The sequence below is a fragment of the Euprymna scolopes genome, chromosome 35 (genome assembly GCF_053919585.1).
Source record: "Euprymna scolopes isolate OS-2025 chromosome 35, ASM5391958v1, whole genome shotgun sequence".
In the NCBI taxonomy this organism is placed as follows: domain Eukaryota; kingdom Metazoa; phylum Mollusca; class Cephalopoda; order Sepiida; family Sepiolidae; genus Euprymna; species Euprymna scolopes.
In genome coordinates, this window is record NC_136516.1 from 34335216 (window position 1) to 34355097 (window position 19882).

At 32.3% G+C, this 19882-nt stretch overlaps 1 protein-coding gene across 7 annotated transcripts in view; it reads left to right on the top strand.

Annotated features, from left to right (window-relative positions):
* The window catches only part of LOC145259805 (LIM and SH3 domain protein F42H10.3-like), a 398993-nt gene that overhangs the window by 237908 nt on the left and 141203 nt on the right, over nucleotides 1-19882 (top strand). For all 7 annotated transcript variants that reach the window (XM_080117590.1, XM_080117591.1, XM_080117592.1 and 4 more), the window contains exons 3-4: nucleotides 4825-4909; nucleotides 17793-17897. In XM_080117590.1, the coding sequence (XP_079973716.1) occupies nucleotides 4825-4909; nucleotides 17793-17897 (190 nt within the window). The remainder of the gene's footprint in view (nucleotides 1-4824; nucleotides 4910-17792; nucleotides 17898-19882) is intronic.

Genomic DNA, 19882 nt, shown 5'->3' on the forward strand with positions numbered 1-19882 from the left:
AGCTTTATTTTAAAACTTTTATTAGAAAAAATAAATTCAGGTAACTTGATTATGTAGTAGAGCTGACATCTATTCAATGTAGCAGCCTTCAGCCTCAATCACAGCCTTGGTACGGGTCCAGAACTGGGAGCATGCCTTTCCATAAGCACCAGCGAGAGCTCGGTGAATACTTGGTGTATGGCAGCAACCAGGCTGGCTTTGGTGTTGTGGGAAGTCATGTTGGTGATGTTCTCGACATATAATCAAATGAAGTAGTCTGGCGGGTTCAGGTTGGGGGAGGAGGGGGCCATTGAAATAAGAGTATAAAGTTGTAGCACTCCTTCTGAAGCCAAGTCCAAGTCTCTTTGGACTTGTGGGCCGGCCACGTCCAGGGTCTGCCAGCAATCACCTGATTGCACCATGGGATCACCACACTCTTCAGCACATCCAGGTACACTTTGGTGTTGACTTTCAAGCCAACCTCGAAGATGTGAGGTGTAATGATGTGGCCCTCACTTGAAACCATACCAAAGACCTTAACCGTGGTCGGAAACTTTTTCATCACCCTGGGCATGTCCCTGTTATTTATGGCAATCCAGCGATGCTTTTTGAGGGTGCTTGTAATGGTTCTGTTGTCACAACTTGGATCATAGAGAGCATAAGTTGTACAACAGCACATCTCCAATCTCGCTCGTCAAACATTGTGTCACTTTCAGACATGATAGAAGCCTCCTCTCGCTCTTGGTATTTGTACACAACTGACCAACTAGTAGATGGTTTGCAACAAAAAAAAAAACCAGTCTTCATAAAATGGAAATAGAAACATTTTTTTTTCTAGGGTGACAATTTTATCGGTCCACCCTAAAAAACTCTGATCGAATGTATTTTGATGTCTGATAATTACTTAGAGGCTACAAAACTATTGGTTCAAATTATACCAAATTTTGCATTAGAAACCTTTGGAATTCAGTCTAAAACTATAGTATTATATTAGCTGGCTACTCGGTGTTGCCTGGTTGTAAAATGTGCTTAAATATATTTTTATTTGCAGATTTTGTATTATAGAACTAATTCTCTATTATTATATTGTACCCGATATATAGTGATTTCAAGTTATTAAAAAAAAAATGAATTGGGTGCCGTCAGCTAGAATCGAAACTGAAACACTTAGCTCTCTAGCAGAATTTGCTACCATCTGAGCTAACAACACGTGTATATCAAAACTTGCCAAATTAACACAGTTAAATGTATAAATGTATATTTGCTCATGCATAAAGTATACATATTACATCGAACTATGCCTGCCAAGTTCCAGTTGTTCAATTTTTTCTCCTTAAGTTTTTTTGGTTTTTTTCCAGCCGAAAACGAAATCTATTTTATTCCACAGGCCTGAATACCCCATATATAAAATTTCAAGTCTGTAGACTAAAAAAAATTACAGAAATTTACTCTTAATACAACTCCATATGGTATGCAATTATGCACAATGTGGAAAATATGCATGCATAGAACTGTAATTGTGAAATGAAACTAATTATACAATAAGAAAACAGGTTTGGTTTGCTTGTTTTTTGTTTTACGGCATATCAACCCTTTTCAGATTTAATGCCGAATCTAGTTATTTTTTAATAGAATGTTTTTTCAAGTCTGTTTCTATTTAACCCATAGTTGGGTCAGGTACTACCACTCTGGGTCAGAGTGGTCCTGGAAGCAATGGCAATTAAAGGGTGGCTCCACACTTCCCAAAGCCCGCAAGCTGGGGCCTCACCATCGGATATAGTTTAAGATCATATCCAGGACCGAAGAAAACGGGGGGGGGGACAACGAATTTTGTTTTTAAAGAAATATGCAAATTAGTTCTTTTTGAAGTCATGAATATATTCACGACTAAGTATAGAAGTTGTATTCACATTTAAAAAAAGAAAAATATACTTTTAATATCAATATCAGTGCACCAAATAACTCTAATTTATGTATATATATTACTGCTATTAATAATAATAATAATAAACATTCAAAGCCTTTAAAAATATTGGGCATAATTGCATTCAATTTAGCAAGAGCCTTCAGGATGTCGAATGTGTCTTTAGCTTCCGAGCAATAAAAAATGTATTTCTCTCCCAATCTTGTTTTGTTTTTTATCTAGTTTTCACAGAAAATTGTTACTTTGGGAGTATTTCCTACCAGAGTACAATATTAGGAGGGATTGAAGAATGAGGTGGGAGAATAAAATTACTTCCAGAACAGTAGCAGAAACTCACCATGAAGCAAGCGGACAAGATGTTATTTTGAAAGAAACAGCTTACCTTGTCAGCTTGTATATAATGTTTTCAGCTGTTTTCACTTGTGAAGTAATCCATTTCGGTTATCAGGTGAGAAAACTGCCTGTTTCCGGGCCTTCCTCTTAGTTTGTTCACTGTAGACTTGTATATAATCATAATCGTGCTTGTTTTTTTTTTTTTTTTCATGTGATGTATTTCATTTTGTCCTCTCGATATCAGTCGTCGGAGAAAATGGGGCTTTCCTCTCTACGGCTTTTTTAGCATATCAGCTCCCCTCATCGATGTGAAGTCTGATTATCTGAATTGCATTTGAATCGACATTGGATAGTTTGGGGTACATGTAGACCTTTTCCAGAAGGCATCTTGGAACGGTATAACCCCTTTGTATGAATCCCATAAACCATAAATTTGTTTAAAAAAAAAAAAAAAAAAAAAAAATTGTTTTTATTTCACCTTTTATTGTTTGGAATTTTCAAATTCAACTTGGATAAAAAAAAACTTATGTAGGGATAAGTAGTAATAAGCAGTAAAATTACAAATTCTAAAACAATGTTTAAGGCTAAAAATTTATACTAACATTGTCTACAAGGACTCTAGAAGCAACGGATAAAAGTGATTGATAATAATCAAATTCTAAATGATGGTTTAATGGAAGTTCATTGGTCAATCCTCAGTATGGACGATACTAGTAACTTTCCAAACTACAAAAACAAGCTACTTTAGTGGATTTAAAATTCTGTACAGCTTCCAAATTTTGACAAGACTTGCCTGAAGATTGGAAGTTGCATAAACGGAAATGTGAGAATAGCATCTAAGATAAGAATAGTAGTTCAAATTAAAGAATTTATTAAAATGTTTTGGTTGAGATTAAGCAAATTTCCAAGAGACCCACTCAAATGACCACTTGTGGGTCGAATAGACTCATTGCATTAAAAAAAATTATACTATCCTTTATGTAATTTTACTAATGAAGAAAAGAAATTCATTTTTCTGTGAAACATTTTGTAATCTTTCCCTTTCCTGCTATTCGAATGTGTTAAAATGCTTGAAACTTGCGGGGGGGGGGGGATATATAGAAAAAACAAATCTCTTTAAATTATGTGTACCAGTTTTTAAGTTAGATCTAAATAGCTTTAAGCTGACAAATCAAACTTTGGTTCTGACTAGCCAATTTTCATCTACTGTACCAGGTTATTGACAATAAACTAATGTACTTTACTATAATTTACTTTCAAAAAGATACCCTCTGATTCAACGGTTTTTCTAAGGTGGTGGCTTTCTTAAACACCTAAAATGTAAAATAAACTAAAGGGAATAAGTATTATTCTCTTATAATAAGAGTTCTCATTATCTGCTCCCTTTTCTCTTTGTAGCTTTGATTAGATACTGAACCTAAAAAGTGCGGTTATAAAAGACATTTACAATACAAATTAAAGGGCAAAACTAGATCCATGCATTCAGTAATAAAATTTTAAATATATATGACCTCACTTATAATTGCATCCTTAACCAATAGAAACCTCTCAAATCTAAATTAATGTATGTTGGGTCAGGGTTATCCCCCTTGGATATATTTACAGTACCAACAAGAAGGCACTTCTACTGCAAGAATTTGTAATTTTATACCCACAGTACGGCAGATTCAAGACTACATTTGCTTCCAAAGCTGCTGAACATGCTTGACCAGCTCTCCCTCTGAGCATGGCTTTTAAAATAAATGGTTATTAAAAATATAACTGGTTTTAACATAATGCTGTTTTAATCTCTATTTATAAAATAATTGATTTGTAAATGACCTACAAAATTTCAGTCTCTGAATACATTTGCTAAGAGGGCAGGAGCTGTTAAAAACAGCCTATTCTGCCTTCGTGGCTTAGTGGGGGATGCCCTTTTCTCTTCCCTGCAACCTCTCTCCCACAGAAGAGATGTTGCAAGCCTGTCTTTGTTTTATCATTATTTCCATGGCAAGTGCTCGTCTGAGCTCCAATCTCTGGTCCCCCTCACCAATCTTTCATGAAAAACATCCATCTAGCTGAAACCATTGTCAATAATTTTCCCCACTCTTTATCTATGCCCAAATCAAAATGTAGATTCCATGAACAAAGCTTCTTTCTTAGAAGTGCATGCCTGTGGAACTCTCTTCCGTTTGCCTGTTTTCCACCTGACTACAACTTGGATGCCTTCAAGTCCAAGATAAATGAATTCCTGATAAACCGCCCCCTTAAGACATTTTATCAAATCTTCATTACTAACGATTAATACGATATTATCCCATTGCTTACTGTACATGCAATAATCCTTATCCCCAAATGGCTTCCGGCCTTGATGAGTGGTGACCACCATGTAAAAAAAAAAAAAAATTTTTTTTTGAAGTCAGTTTAAATACTTCCACATTTCTAAGACTCGTTTTAAAAAATTTAACTATTAACAAAAAATTAAAATGTCTGACTTATTTATGAAATAAAAAGTGCTAAGAAAGCTAATACACACAATTATGATTTTATAAATATAAAAATATTTTTGGCGGTTTCATTTTGAACATTTGTTTCATTTTGTATTGCAGGCATTATCCCACAAGTAAGTTTACTGCAGTAGCCGACACCCCTGAAAACCGCAGGATAGCTTCAAACACAAAAATTCAAAGCAGCGTAAGTAATCGAATAACATTTTATTAAAAAAGTTACTTTATTCGTAGCATAGAAATTAATTTTGAAAATATTCATGTGAATTAATTTTTTTAAAAATTGTTTTATTTGACTTCTTCAAAAAAATCTTATGTATTTTTTAATGTCTTTTAAAAATTAAATATAAATCAATTAGATATACATTTTTTTTTTTTTTTTTTTTATAAAGTTTGTTGGCAATTTTGTGTGAACAACTATTTTCTTTTTTCTTTTTTTAAGAATTGTTTGAATCGTTTTTTACCCAAGTTTTATAATTTTTTAAAAGTAAATGCTTGGAATTGTATAAAAAGTTTATTTTTCACACTTTTCAAATTTTAATCTTAATTTTAATCTTCCTTTTTGAGAATGTTATTTTCTCACTCTGAAGATCTAAAATAAAACAAATATGCTCGAAACATTGTTCAAATCAAATTGTAACCATTTGAATAATTGAAATATTGGTTTCTCTTTGTTTGAAGTTAATTCCCTTGGGTTGGAACTCTTTGCCAAGAATTGTGGTTGTGACATCACAAGTCTGAGAGACAAAGGTGTTGAATGGGAGTTATGGTATACTTGGTCTAGCACAGATGTGTCAACATCTGCCCCATAAGTCCCATGTGGCCTTTTGCAAGCACACTTATGGCCCACATAAAATATATTTTGACATTTGAAAAACAATATCCCTTTATTTATAAATATGTAATGGGTAAAAAAATCTTAGGTGCTCAGTATTTTTTATTTCTGAAAAACACTTCCTGTCTGATATAGTTATGTCTCTGCTTTTTTTTTTTTTTTTTTTTTTTTTAATAACATTAAAATGTTGTTTTACAAATTTTAAGTATGTTTTTAAATATCTATAATTATTGAATGTCATCTTGAATAAATTAGTTTGCTGTGGAATAAATTCTAGATCTATTTTTGATTTTGTCTTATTTTTAGACTCTGATATTTTTGGCGTTTATCAATCCATCTCTTTTTCTTTGCACAAAATTGAGTCAGTCTGGTCATGTCTCATTTCACTGAATAGGAAGAAAAAAAAGGTTATTCTTGAAGATTTTTAAAATGATTAATTTGATGACTTTTCTAACTCAGTTTTTGCTGTCAGAAGAAAGCGATGAAGAGACAGGGTGAACAGGAAATCTGTCTTAATTTGGCCGAATCTAGTTTTAATTGAATCAACAGATGTTTCTATGAAAACATCCATTCTAATTTTCTTTCACTTTGAGGATTCAAGTAATAATGTTGATTCTTTGATGTAATTTGGCAATTCTCATTAACTTGTCTTCTAGTGATGCCTTAAAAGTTCAGTGGCAAGAAGAGAGGGCTTTAGAGAATTTTATTGTGCCTACAAAAACAAGTTTTTAGACTTTGTGAAACTAGTCAGGCTATATGTGAAGGACTTGGTTTGTAAAAGTCTCCAAAATGTTAAGTCTTGACACAGCACCAATCAGCCATTATAAAGTTAATGTCAGAAAAAAAAAAATGGATAAATAAACAAGAGGGATGCACTTCACATACAGACACTTACTGACCCACTGAGTTATATTTATTTTTTTAAAAGAAAATGTGGTTGATTAAATGGAAGTGTTTTGCACTCTTATTTTTAACTTACTGTTGCTTCCTATTTAAACTATCTTTGACCAATCGTTGGTTCTTATTGAAGATATTATCTTTAACTGACCACTGGTTCCTATTGAAACTATTTCTTCAACATCAAATCAATATAAAAGGATTAACCTAATCAAAGATTAAATATCACAGTAATTATTAATCCACAACAATATAATCTAACATATTAAATATCTGCGGTGTTGTGTATGTGTATATATATATATATATATATATATATTATTTACTGCAATAATTATTAAATGCCTACAGACACTAGTGGTTCATCCTTTCGGGAATCATCAATGCAGGGTGTCATGATTAACACCAGTCAATAGATTCGAACCCAGCAGAAGCCATCTCTGGCTTCATTACAAGGACCTAATCCATTTGGCTACCATTAACCGGAAGAAATATTGTTGAAATTTAAACGTTTATTTTTAAATGCTGTTTAACGTCTGTCAGAGTGGTCTAATCATATGATGATCTGCGCATAAGAGATAAATTGATTGACTTTTTATTTCAACTGAAAGTGCTCAACAATAAACGAGTTTCTTAAAGGTTTTTTTTTTTTTCTTTTTGTACCAGTCAATGGAGGAGAAACCCTCTATACTGGGACAATTATTATTTTTGGTAACCAGAGTGCCCCTTTTTGCCTACTTTTAGGGGAGCTGGTTTTTACCCCACATTAAAAACGGCCTTGTGCCTAATTTGCTTTGGTGGGGAAGCAAATAAATACAAACTCTCCATAAGACTCGAATTATACACAACTCCACGGCATATTTAATGTTAGATTGCCTAATTATTAATTTGACGTTTTATCTTTTATTTGGCTAATCTTTCTTCAGCATGTTGATTTGATGCAAAAAAAAATAATAGTTGAATCAGTAATCTGTGAGAAATAAGTGCAAGTCATTTCCATTCAGTACATACAGTTTTGTTTTGAAGCAAGAGTAGCGCCATTCTTAAGAAGGTCACAATATGTTCTTTTGTCTGGTCATGAAGGTCTGAAAAGAATATAAGATGTCAGGCTTTAAAGCTTTCTATTTTGTCTTTGCTATATTCTGGTTTTCAGATGTATTTACATGTTTTTTTGTTTTTTATGTAAACATATTCTTGATAGGCTTAGTTTAAAAGGAAGAAACTTTTAGCAATGAAAAGGGGGGGGGCTTTAAAAAAAACAATTGTAATGAAAAAAAAAATGTAATAAAACTTCAATGCCTTTTCATTTGACCCCCCCCCCTTTAAAAGAGATCTTTTAGAAATGATAGCTATAAAAACTAGGAAATTGGATGAAGAAAATGTGATAAAAATGGCATTTTTTTTTTTTTTTTTAATTAGTAATGGTTGTTTTAGTAAAGAACCAATTTTTTTACATGTAGGTATGAAGACAGCAAATAGGCTTAGCACCTTGTAATGGTGACTTTAATAGGCTAATGAGTTACAAGTGAGTAATATACATAACCGTTAATTTTGGCATATGGCGAAGTTTGAAATTTGGCTTGTTGGAATGTCTACTAAGGATGGTGTAAAGAAAGACAAAAAGATTTTGTGCCTGCGAACTAGTGATAAAAAAAGAGACTTGGATTTTGGCGACCATTATGGTCGACGTGTTAGAGCCGATTTGGCATATCAATCCAAAGAACATTGACATCTTACAGGAAAAGAGTGGAAATTTATGTTGGAGAAATTGAAGAGTAAGAAAAAAAAAGAATGGTAAATATCAACTAATTGGTGGACTTATATTATGAAAGATCTCAAACTTATGTTTCAACTTCTTCTGTTTGTATAAACTCACAGTTGAGAGGTGTTAATCTCAATTTCCTCACAAATAACGAGATAAACATTTGACCTAGCACTATGTAAAGTGGAGAATCACTTGTCTGAGTAGTTGTTAGAAAATATATTTATACTGAGCAAGTGGTTAGCAATGCACCTTAATTATCTAGTGCTGCCAGGAAGATTTAATACCGAACTATTTCATAAATAAAATGGTTAAATTATGATATTGCTTATCCATTACATTATCAATTGAACCAAATTGTTTTAAAGCTTATGAATAATTTAATAAAATTAATGGATATAAATAGCTTCTAAAACTTCCAATATTTTAATACATGCTAGATTGTGAAGAAATTTGAACGTTTTCAGAAAGGAAAAAACAAATTTTGTTACCGCTTTTCCACTATAATGACCAAAGAGAGGTATTTGATTTATAACCAGCAATTTATGATTTAAAAGTTGCCTTCCTTTGTTGTTCAAGAAAACTTGGTGAGTAAGGAAAAGAAAATCCACTCTAATAGTTTTATTGATCAGAATAAGTATGTACAGAAGAAAACTGTAGCGAAAATATGTGTCAATAAGTTATGAAAGAAGGAAGAAGTGGGCTGGTTCAAATCTGGTATTGTTGTGTAAGACAGGCTGCTATTTTGATCTTTTTTTAAAATTCCTCAAGATAATTTTGTATATTAGATATTGGGCAGAACTTAGTACAAATATTTATATTCTTTGTCTTTAGTATCCTTTATTTTGATTGACCTTTGACATAGAATTATTAGTACTCAATAATTACTTTCTCTTTTGTCATAACTTGTGGACTATGGCCGCCGTTAAAGTACACATTCTGTGCTGTCATTATCTCTGGTTCTATTGTAAGACTAATTAGAAACAGTAACAGCAGTGTTTTATTTTTGATAAGCTTATTAGTGTGTTCATAACGTTCGTTGCAATCGAGTAGAGTTTGCACCCAATATTTACTGTGAGATGTCTTATTTTTTTCTTTTTTCTTTTTTTGTGTGTTACCATTAATCATTGAAGTTAAATGGGGACGAGTAAGGCCATAGTAGCATGAATAATGATATGCTCTGTTAAAGAGAATGAAAAATCTGATTTTTACAAAAAAAAAATAAAATATTAAACACAATGAAGTTCATTAATTTGTAAATTTATTTAGAATTTAAAGCCTTAAAACTAATAAAGATGATTTTTTGGATTACTATTCTCATATTGATTGTTATATTTACGATGTTTCAATTGATATGAACTTTTACCTTCTTCAGGTACATCTTTTTGAACATGGAAATTTGAACTCTGGCCATCTGTATGAATTTAAACTGAATTATCCACAAAGTGATGGAACAAGAATAAGCTACTTAGATTTAAAAACTCCTGTGATGCAGGAGTCAGAGTATGTCATTGTTTTTGATCTGAAACTAGATTCAGTGTTGCTTCAGTTTCTTATTCCAATTTCTCTAGATTGTCTGCTTCCAGTTCATTTTTGCCCCCCCCTTTTTTTTGTACAACAGGGGTCCATTGAAGCACTTAGTTGGCATTTCTCTCTAGGCCAACTAGAGTATGTCCAAGCTAGCCTAGATGTTTACAAATTATTGATACTATCTGCTGATTATTCAATGTTGGACTTGATTATTCGATCGCTTCATTTGATCCCTAGAATCCTAAGGCACTTGGAATCAAACTCTTCTAGTTTATTCTCTTGGCTGATTTTGAGACATCAAGTTTCACTTCCATATAGCAGTGTATACAAGATGTTGCTGTTATAAAATCTTAATTTAGAAATGAGGTTGAATTTTTGTTTCTCCAAATCTTGCAGAGCTGATTAAATGCTTCTGAGGCCTTACCTATCCTACACTGCAACTCGGTCCATACTGCTTTCCTTGTTTATAGAACTTCCTAAGTAAGTGAAGTTGTCAGTTATAGCTATTTCCTTTTGGTCGATAAAAATGTTTGTAGGTGGCTGACGTTTTTCAGAATGTTTTGAGTTTTATTAGCATTAATATGTAGACCAATGCTCCCTGATTCGGCTTGAACCTTGTTGACAAAACAAATATAGGTTTCATTATATTATTGAAGTAGAGAAGGAAGGAGAAAAAAATTTGGCATTGCCCGGGGATAAATATAAATAGGTATGTTTCATTAGAGTGTTGATCTGAGAGGGGACAAGAAACTTGGTCTTGTCCGAAAATACATTAAAACAAATTGGACTTTGTTGACAATGCCTTATAGGTCTGTGGTATTCACCAATCTACCATATGGATTAAATAAAGAGTTCAGTTTAGAATTTTACATGAACTCCCAAGTTTCAAAAGATGCACTTGAAGGTTTGAGGTTACATCAGCTGAAACGTTGTGAAAATAACAAAAAGATAATCTTAGTTCGGATAATTTAATATTAAATAAATAATATTAATATAATTTAATACAAATTCTCAATTTTCATCTGCAAAATTCCGAAAAGCTGAAGATGTGCTCATTAGTATTATTTAGACTATTCTCAACTTCATAGTTACATTCACAACGCTGTAGCCACAGACTTTGCTTAGAGTCGTTCGGTACTAACGCTTACAAAGATTTTAAATCTTTGCAACATTGCCCAAACTCATAAATCCTCTTGTGCTTTGCAATTCACAAAATCAAAGACTGTGGCAAACGCAATAAAACATAACATGGGCATCTGTTTTTAAGCACTCTTATGTGTAGTGAAAAATCTGATCGCTGTTTGTATACAGCTATAGTCACAATAACACAGAAATTCTGTTAAATCACCAAAGTTAAGTGACCTTGCGACTAGTTAGTATTAGATGGGTGATCATTTGGGATTACCAAGCGTTTTCTGTGGAGGATGATAACACCTTTGTGGAATCCTTTTTCCAAAAAACTGACATTTGTCGACTGACAACAACAAATAAAGGTTATCTTCAACATCTTGTATTTCTCAATCGTTACAACTGTAGATAAAACTGGTTAATTCATCTGGTTTATCGGAAAGGGACCTATGTTTTCAGTGGCGTTCGTTAGTCCGGACTATTGCCAGATAACCGTCCATTTATTTTGCACAAATTGTATTTCATTAAATAGATGTGCATAGTAAAAAAATTTTTTTTACAAAAACTTCCCGTTGCACCTCCAGGGGCTCAAGAGGTCAAAAATGGCCAAAAATGACACATTTTGCCATATAACTTTTGATCCATCCATTAGGTTTTTTTTCTTAAACTTGGCCAAAGTGTGGAGCCCATTATTCTTAATATAAATCCAGTACAGGTGACCCTAGCAAAGTTCTGATTCGCGTCCCCAGGGATTTTCAGTGCTAAATACGTCCCTTTTTGTGGCTCTTTTTTTCTTATTTCTCAACCAAAACTTGATATGTCTGACTATATAGTGGTTTTTCACGGTGGTCAATTCAAATATACATGTGTTAAGGCCTGAAAATGCACCGTTTTCCATTTACACTGGGATTCGGTGTCCCCAGGGGCTCAAAAGAGGTCAAAATGGCCAAAAATGACACCTTTTGCCACATAGCGTTTGATCCATCCGTTAGATTTTCCTGAAACTTGGTCAAAATGTGGAGGCTACTGTTCTTAATATAAATTCAGTATGGGTGACCCTGGCAAAATTTTGGTTCACATCCCCCCGGGATTTTAGAGCTAAAAAAAAAGTTTTTGGAGCTCTTTTTTTATATTACTCAAGAACTGAATATTTAAGTCTATATAGTAGTTTTCCATGGTGCTGAATTCAAATATACATGTCTTAAGGTGTGAAACTGCATTGTTTGTTCATTTTCACTTGGATTCAGCATTCCAGGAGCTCAAAAGGGGGTCACAAATGCCCCAAAATTGCAAAAAATTAAATCCTATAACTTTTGCCCCATTTATTAGATTTTTTTGAAACTTGGCGAAAATGTGAAGGCAACATTGGCCTTACACACTTCTCACATTCATAATTTCTTCATTATTTTTTGTGGCGCCATCTCGCATGCAGCACAAGAGGGGGACCATGCACGCGCTGCTTCTTCTTGTAGTGTGTTTGTTAGGCAATTCTGACTTCTGTATAGAGCTCATGAAGATTGTGCCTCATGATTGTTGGGTCTGCATGAAGTCCTCCTTGTTGCTTGTTAACTTACAAGATTGCAAGTGTTTTACCTCCAACATTGAAAACGGCAAAGCTCATCATTTGCATACAAAGTCAGGGAAGGTTTGTCTTGGAACACACGAAGGAATGATGTAGTATCAACAGTGTCACTTTTGTTCCATTGATGTGTAGTTACGCACCAGACACATTTTTGCTTGTCACATGCAAAGGAAAAGACAACCAGGCGACACTGGATGCCAGCTCTGGATTTTGATTTAAACTCTGTTAGTTATGGAATTCTGACATGACCACATTGTTACCATGAAGATTGGACTGCAGGAGGAGTAAGTAATTGTCTGAATTGCATGCAAATTCTTCTACATTTGGTTTCGCTACTTTAGACAACGGACATTTGTCACAGTATGCTTTGAATTATTAATTGATAGTTTGAATTCTTAAAACTATAATTTAAGCTCATATGTTCAGTAAATTAACACAAGATAATTTATCATGAGACTGTCAAAGTTTGTTGTTTCTTGAGCATAATCACATGACTGTTATTACGGTTATATAAATGCATTAATTTGTTTTAAAACCTGTCCAAATGTTAATCATTTTGTCTTTGTTCTTATTTTTGTTTTGGCAAAATCTTTTTGCAAAGTAAGAAAAGGTTTTTTCTTTTTCATCTTCTCATATTTCTCACGTGAAGAATGAAAAGCTGAGAAATCTCTTGGAGAATTTTTGTAAATTTTTGGTATCAGTTTACATTGGGTTTATATATATATATATATATATATATATATGTATAGAGAGAAAGAGGTGTAGCCGCGTCTCAGAGATTTAGCCGACCTGTTTTTTGTTATTAGTCTGTCATGCCCAGTAACGTGCAAAGGGAAGGAGGACATCAGATCATAAAAACTTTCTCATATTTCTCAATACTACATAGTGTTTCAGACCTACTATCAAGGATCCAGAGCATCAGCTGACCTCTGCACACCATTGGTCATGCCTCAGTTTCCATTGCTAAATCTGCAAATTCAATTGACATATCTTATTTAAAATCTGTTTAAGCATCTATCTCTGTAAATCGCCTTTTCTGTTTGTCATTGTGTCCATCATGCTTAAGTTCAAAATAGCATTTCCTTTGGCCCATCACACTTAAGTTTGAAAAAGTATTTTTCATTGCTAAATAGATTGGTATCAAATGCTTGGAATATTTCTGATTAAGAATGTCCACAATCCCCTTGTCCGTGCTTTTAATACCACCGAAAAGCGTTTACCCGAGTCATATCAATCTTGAACCCAAATTCCATTGAACTAAATCCCACCAATTTTCTAGGAGATGAGCCGCCTCTTCTTTAAATTACACCTTTTAGTCACTGCTTGACTAATGACGGACACTCCTTTACCTTCATTATTTGAGACATTCTGGGTTGATGAGACCTTGATCACTGAAGGCTACATTATCAAATTTAGTCACGGTATCCTTTACATTTTAGATTCTAACATTATGTTCAATTACAGCACAATTAAACAGAGACCATGTTCTTTTATTTTACCTTTTTTTTTTTTTTAAATAGATTAATCATACCCAATTACAACATGTCATGCAAAAATTCTGTTACTTTCAACAAGCATAGACATACAAAAACGTATTGCTTGTTTAATACTATGTGATATCAAACTATATCGCCCATAATAATTAGATTGATAAAATTCACAGTGGTCTAAAAAGAAAATGGCTGCTGAGTTCTTCAAGTGTATTAAAGTCTTTCTTGTAAAATGTTTGACAATAATTTCATGTGGACTGAAGCAATAACAATATTCCAACTTATGAAGTTGGCTGACAATTTCTAAATAATTCAGTGCATTGCCAAGCATCGATTAATAGTCAATTTCCTGGAGGTGTGAAATCTGTAATTTACCATATGCATTGAATCATTATTCACAGTTTAATGATGGTTGGAGATAGAAATGCCTAACAGATGAATTTCGTCATTCAATACAATTTTTTTTCTAGTAAAGCAAACTTTACTATCGGATAATTATTTTTATAATATATATGTGGAGTAAAGATTTCTTTCAGTTTCACATTTTACATTCAAATACAGCAGCCATTTTCTTTCTAGTTTACTGTGTCTACACATTACCTGAATAAACTTCAGTTTATCAAGTTTAAGTCATGAATGCTCAACAGCTTTTGTTTGAAACAAAATTAATAATGGATGCATTTCTGTTGATTCTGAAATTTAGATGTTTAGAAGCATCCTCTCTGAAAAGACCTTTTTATCAAAAATGTTATTGGCTCATTTCCCTTTAGCTTACCGTAATCGCTTATTTAGCTGGTGTTTCATTAACTCTGATTTGTCTGCTATGAATACTTAATCTCTAGGTAATTCGATTTTCTGTGAGATCTATCAAGATCTGAAGAGCTATGAGATGTTTTAATTGCATCTGAATGTTTGTCTTAATTTTGGTGTTCATCTGCCAATAGAGAAAATAGACTGTTTTAAGATTCTGCTTTATCTGCACCACCTGTCCAGTCGATTGAGTCAGGTGATGAGATCCCAATTTGGGAGTTTTGACAAGTGAAGTAATCCCTTAGTTTTCATTAATCCTAATACTACTCTGACCAGGATAATATAGTATTGTCAAGGTGTGATCTATGAATTAAATCGGCTCTTCTCAGATATTCCTCCAGAAGACTATCATTTTTTTTTAAATCAATGCCAGAGATTTATATAGACAACTAGTGTCCGATGGATTTAATTCAGAGCTGTAGAGTCAAAGGTGACTTTGTAACTAGGTTTGAATCTTTAGACAGGCAGTAATTATCACTTCCTACACTGATGAAAAGCATAAAACACTAGGATCTGTAGAAAAAATGAAATAAATCATAGTTATCTATGAAAATATATATATACACTATAATGTTCTAATCTATTTATAATTTTAGATTCCAATAGTTGGAAAATATGCATCTGAATGTCAGATCAACCAAGACTAATTAAAATACTTCATTTTCATAGCAAAAATTAAATTAAGAAAATGTTTATACTTACCATTTTTGTTCATATGTTTAAACAATGGAATCGTCATACCCGGATGTGAGGGCTTTGTATTATTTTAATTCAACATCAAATTGATAAATATGAAAAAGTACCTGGCATTACTAGTAAAAAAAAGTAATAAATAAATTTAAAAAAAAAAAAAAAAAGGTTGGTAATATGACACGGTTAACATTAACTTTAGGGAAATCCAAACAAATGGTGCTGGACATTATTTAAAAACTACTTATTACAACTGTAAAATGTTATTTTATCTGAAAAAAATAAAAAAATTTTTTTAATGAAAACCGTTCCAGACAAGGCATGAAGCCACTTGATGTAAAGTAAATTTTTTTTTTTTTTTTTTTTAATACTTTAAGGTTAAGATATCAAGATGGATAGATTCTGATCTAGAAAACAGCACTTCTTTTATCTTTGTCAGAAATATCACTCATGGAATGCTAGAACCAAATAACAAAAATAAGAGAGCTGATAGTTACGAAATTGCTAAAAGTAAAGCCACTTTCTACTCTTTGAAAATTTTTTGCAAAAAAGGCTGTAATAAAATTGTAATGATAGATGAGATTTCGAGTTATGACTCATTACTTGACAAGGTTAAAAGCCACTCGAGAATGAGGGTTAATGAGAATCAGTCAATGATGAACAATACTACAAGAAGATTGGAAATGATTGGTGAAGTGATCTGAACGAGATCCTCTTTAGTTTTAGACCATTACTAACATCTGATTGTACCATAAAGGATCTTCTAGTTTCTTGCAAATTATTAAAAAAAAAAAATCCTTAATAACTGTCAAGGGGCACCCAGCATTGCCTGGTCATAAAATATGCTTAGATATATTTTAATTGTTGTAGGTTTCATATTATAGTTAATTCTCTATTGATTATTTCATATTATATTGTACCCAATATATAGTTGTTATTTCAAATGACTTGGGCTAGAATTAAAACTGAAACCAAAATATATAACTGTCCAATCTAGGAGGTTACCAAATCAACCATTGCCAGTTGGATGTAAAATAGCTGAAAATAAACTAATGTACAAATGTATATATATTTGCATAGGTGTGGAAGAGCAGTTTAAGTCAACTTATGCTGGCAAAGTTTTTTTTTTTCCAATTTTGACCCTTTAGAAACTATTTTAACCAGGTGAAATATGGTCCACAAAAATGGAATCATTTGAACCACCTCGCACCACTCTGACCTGTCTTGGAGATACAGTTTGAAAAAAAACAAAAAAAAAAAACATGGAGACACAGTATCTCCTCATCATGAGTTTTATGAAATTGTAATTGAAAAGTAACTAAGCAATTTATTCATACGTTTTGTGTTATGTTCAAGCTTTCTAAAAAACATTTTTTTCTATTGCACATGGGAAAAATTAATTTTGTTGTTTAATTGGTTTATTAACTATTAAAATGCAACATAAATTGAAACAGAATTTTAATATTTAAGTTAAAAAATGTAAGATTTTAAAAGGAAGCTTATAAAATGGTGACCATGTTTACACTTCAGTTAGTAACAAGCAAGTTTATATTTTACTAGCAGGGAGGCCCGATTTTGCCCGGGATTGAATGATGATCAATGAATATTTCACACTCCTATATTTTTATTGTCATCAAAATCCGTGAAATCACCCGGGAGGAAGCTTCACATGCCTCAATGCAATACTTAGTTCAAAATATGTTACTGTACATTGCACTGTTTCTTTTATAAAATTATTTTATATAAACTTCTTTCCAACGGAAAAAAAAAAAAAAAATTAAGAAATTTATGTGCAGGGTTTGAACCTACAGACTATGCGATGCAAAAAAAAAAAAAAAAAAAATGCTATCAATTACCCACAGTAGAATTTTCACGGCCGTTGTTCTGTCATTGGTGGTAAACGACATGGATAAAATGGCTTTACCGATGAATTAAAATAACTGTTTCGATTATTGACTATCGGTAAATATTGGGGATATTCTGAGACAAAACTTAGCTAAGATCATTCCCAGACTTATACACTAAAGTTCTGTAAATTTTAAAGAAAATCTGTTCAGCCATTTCGAAGTCTGTAAGGAACGAACTCGTGCACACAGTTGCATTTACATACATAGATACATACATACATAATAGTAGATTAATTTTTCCAAAACAATGATTTATAATGCAGTGATAAGTTGTTTTGAAGTAATATCCAGCATTGTTTTCTTTTTTCGGATCACCCTAAATCTAATGCTAACTCTTTCTGCCACACTTTGGTTTGGTAAACAAATGTTTTGAAATTATCATTGTCTCCATTTTGTTTGAGTCGTGTTTTGATGATTTTATTCTTCCTTGAAAAACCAGATTGAGTACCATAGCGACTTTGAGAAAAATAAAAGCAAGTACACGGCTGTGGCTGACAACCCGGACATGCTGCGATGTAAAATGGCCACCCAGAACGCAAGTCTGGTAGGAGTCATCTGTTCTGGATTTGCGATTTTTTTTTTTTTTTTCTTTCATTCACAGCATGGTTGGAATGAAGTTTGACTTGATCCTCACCTTGCCCCTCCTCCCCTTGGAATTAGGGACACTGTCAAATTATTTGAAAACTATCAGTTTACTAGCGAATCCCTAATAAAGACCTGATAAAAAATTAAGAACTTTGTTAGGTATTTTAAATAACTTAAAAAATAAATAAAAATAAAATAAAACAGTGGTATAGAAAGAAGTAATGTTATTTACTAGTCATGTGATATGTAAATAATTCAACTTCCAGAAAAGTGTGTGCAAATTGAATGTCTCATTTGCAGCTGAAAAATATTTTTATTTACATTAAGATCTCAAAACAAGCATTTTTTTTTTAAATAAATATTTCTAAAACAATTTAATAAAAAAATATTTTAAATTATTTTCAAAGGGAGACCGCCACAGATTCTGGTATGCTGAGTTCAAATCTCTATGAATCTTTTCTAATTATTTTTTGGGTTAAGAAAAGTATGAACCCATAAATTAGACCCCCCACCAGCGATGGGAGGAAATAGCCTTTTGTGTTTAATGAATAGTATACAATTGTTTACAGTGAATAGTTGTGTTTTGACGTATCTTACTGGGGGAGGGGGTCTTGATCTGCTGTAAATACTGACAAGCCATTTTATTCTCATACCAAGCAGTTTGATGTTTGGATCAACATGTTTACGTTCTAAATTTTTTTGGTATTTTTATTATTATTATACTAAATATGAGTTAATACACATTTGCTTCTCTTATACTTTTTTCCTATATATGTTAACTAGCAGGGAGACCTGCCATTATCTGGGATTGAATTTTGATCCACGAATGTTTCACACTCCTATTTTTATCGAAATCTACGAAATCGCCCATTTTTCAATAAAATAGATTGCTTGCCTCCTAGTTGGCAATCATCACAATGCACCAAGAGGAAACTTTACATACCTCCCGCAGTGACTTAGTCACAATATATTGTAGTCTACATTGTACTGTAGAGAACCTACTGTTGATTTTATAAAATTATTTTTTATATAATTATTTGAAGTAAAGTTTAAAATGCAAACAGCAAGTATCATAAATCAGTCGTTCTCTAAACAAACATTCATTTCAACTTACTTTTGATTTTATATGTCAAACCTTTCGGTTTGTGTGGTAATAAAACTTCACAAATGCACTTGTGATGTTAGGCTGTGTAAGATGTTAATTTTGTTTAAAATCGCCTGTACCTTCTCATCGGATTTTTTGATTATTGATTTTTGATACTTATTGAAGACATTCCGATACAAAACCTAAGAACACTGCCAGGCACATAACGCGTACCTTCATGTGAAATTTCATAAAAATCAGCTCAGTCTATAGGTAACAAACTCATTTTAAAAAAAAAAAAAAATTTGTATAATAGTAGAGATACCACAAAGTACATCCTAAAATATCTTTATTTTAGGATAGCTTGTAAAAAAAAAGTATCTTTTTTAGTGTTCTAATCAGCCATAATTTATAAATTGATGATCAACATCTACATGGCTGTCTATAACTCACTTTAGTAAAATAGTTTCAACTGTCATTTATCGAAAGCGAATGGATATTAGTGGAAAGATTTTCTTCCCATTAAATTTCAAGAGAAATTTATCCATTATACATTGAAAAAAAAAATTGATATTATGGAAGTCTTTTTTTTTCTTTTTAAAATGTCAACTGTAACATTTAAGTATTCAGAAATTTTCAATGAAAGCAAATTCATTCTGATATATAAAATCAATCTTTTTTTCATAATTTTGTAGTAGACTTTTACTAAAACCTATATAAAATCTTATCCATTTATTTTGATTTTAATATTTAGTCCTGATCAATATTTTATTATCATAGTGAAAAGCAGGGGAGCTTTCACCCTTACAGTCAGGTCCTGATACTTTTACCCAAATCACTAGTTACTAATTTTATAACTG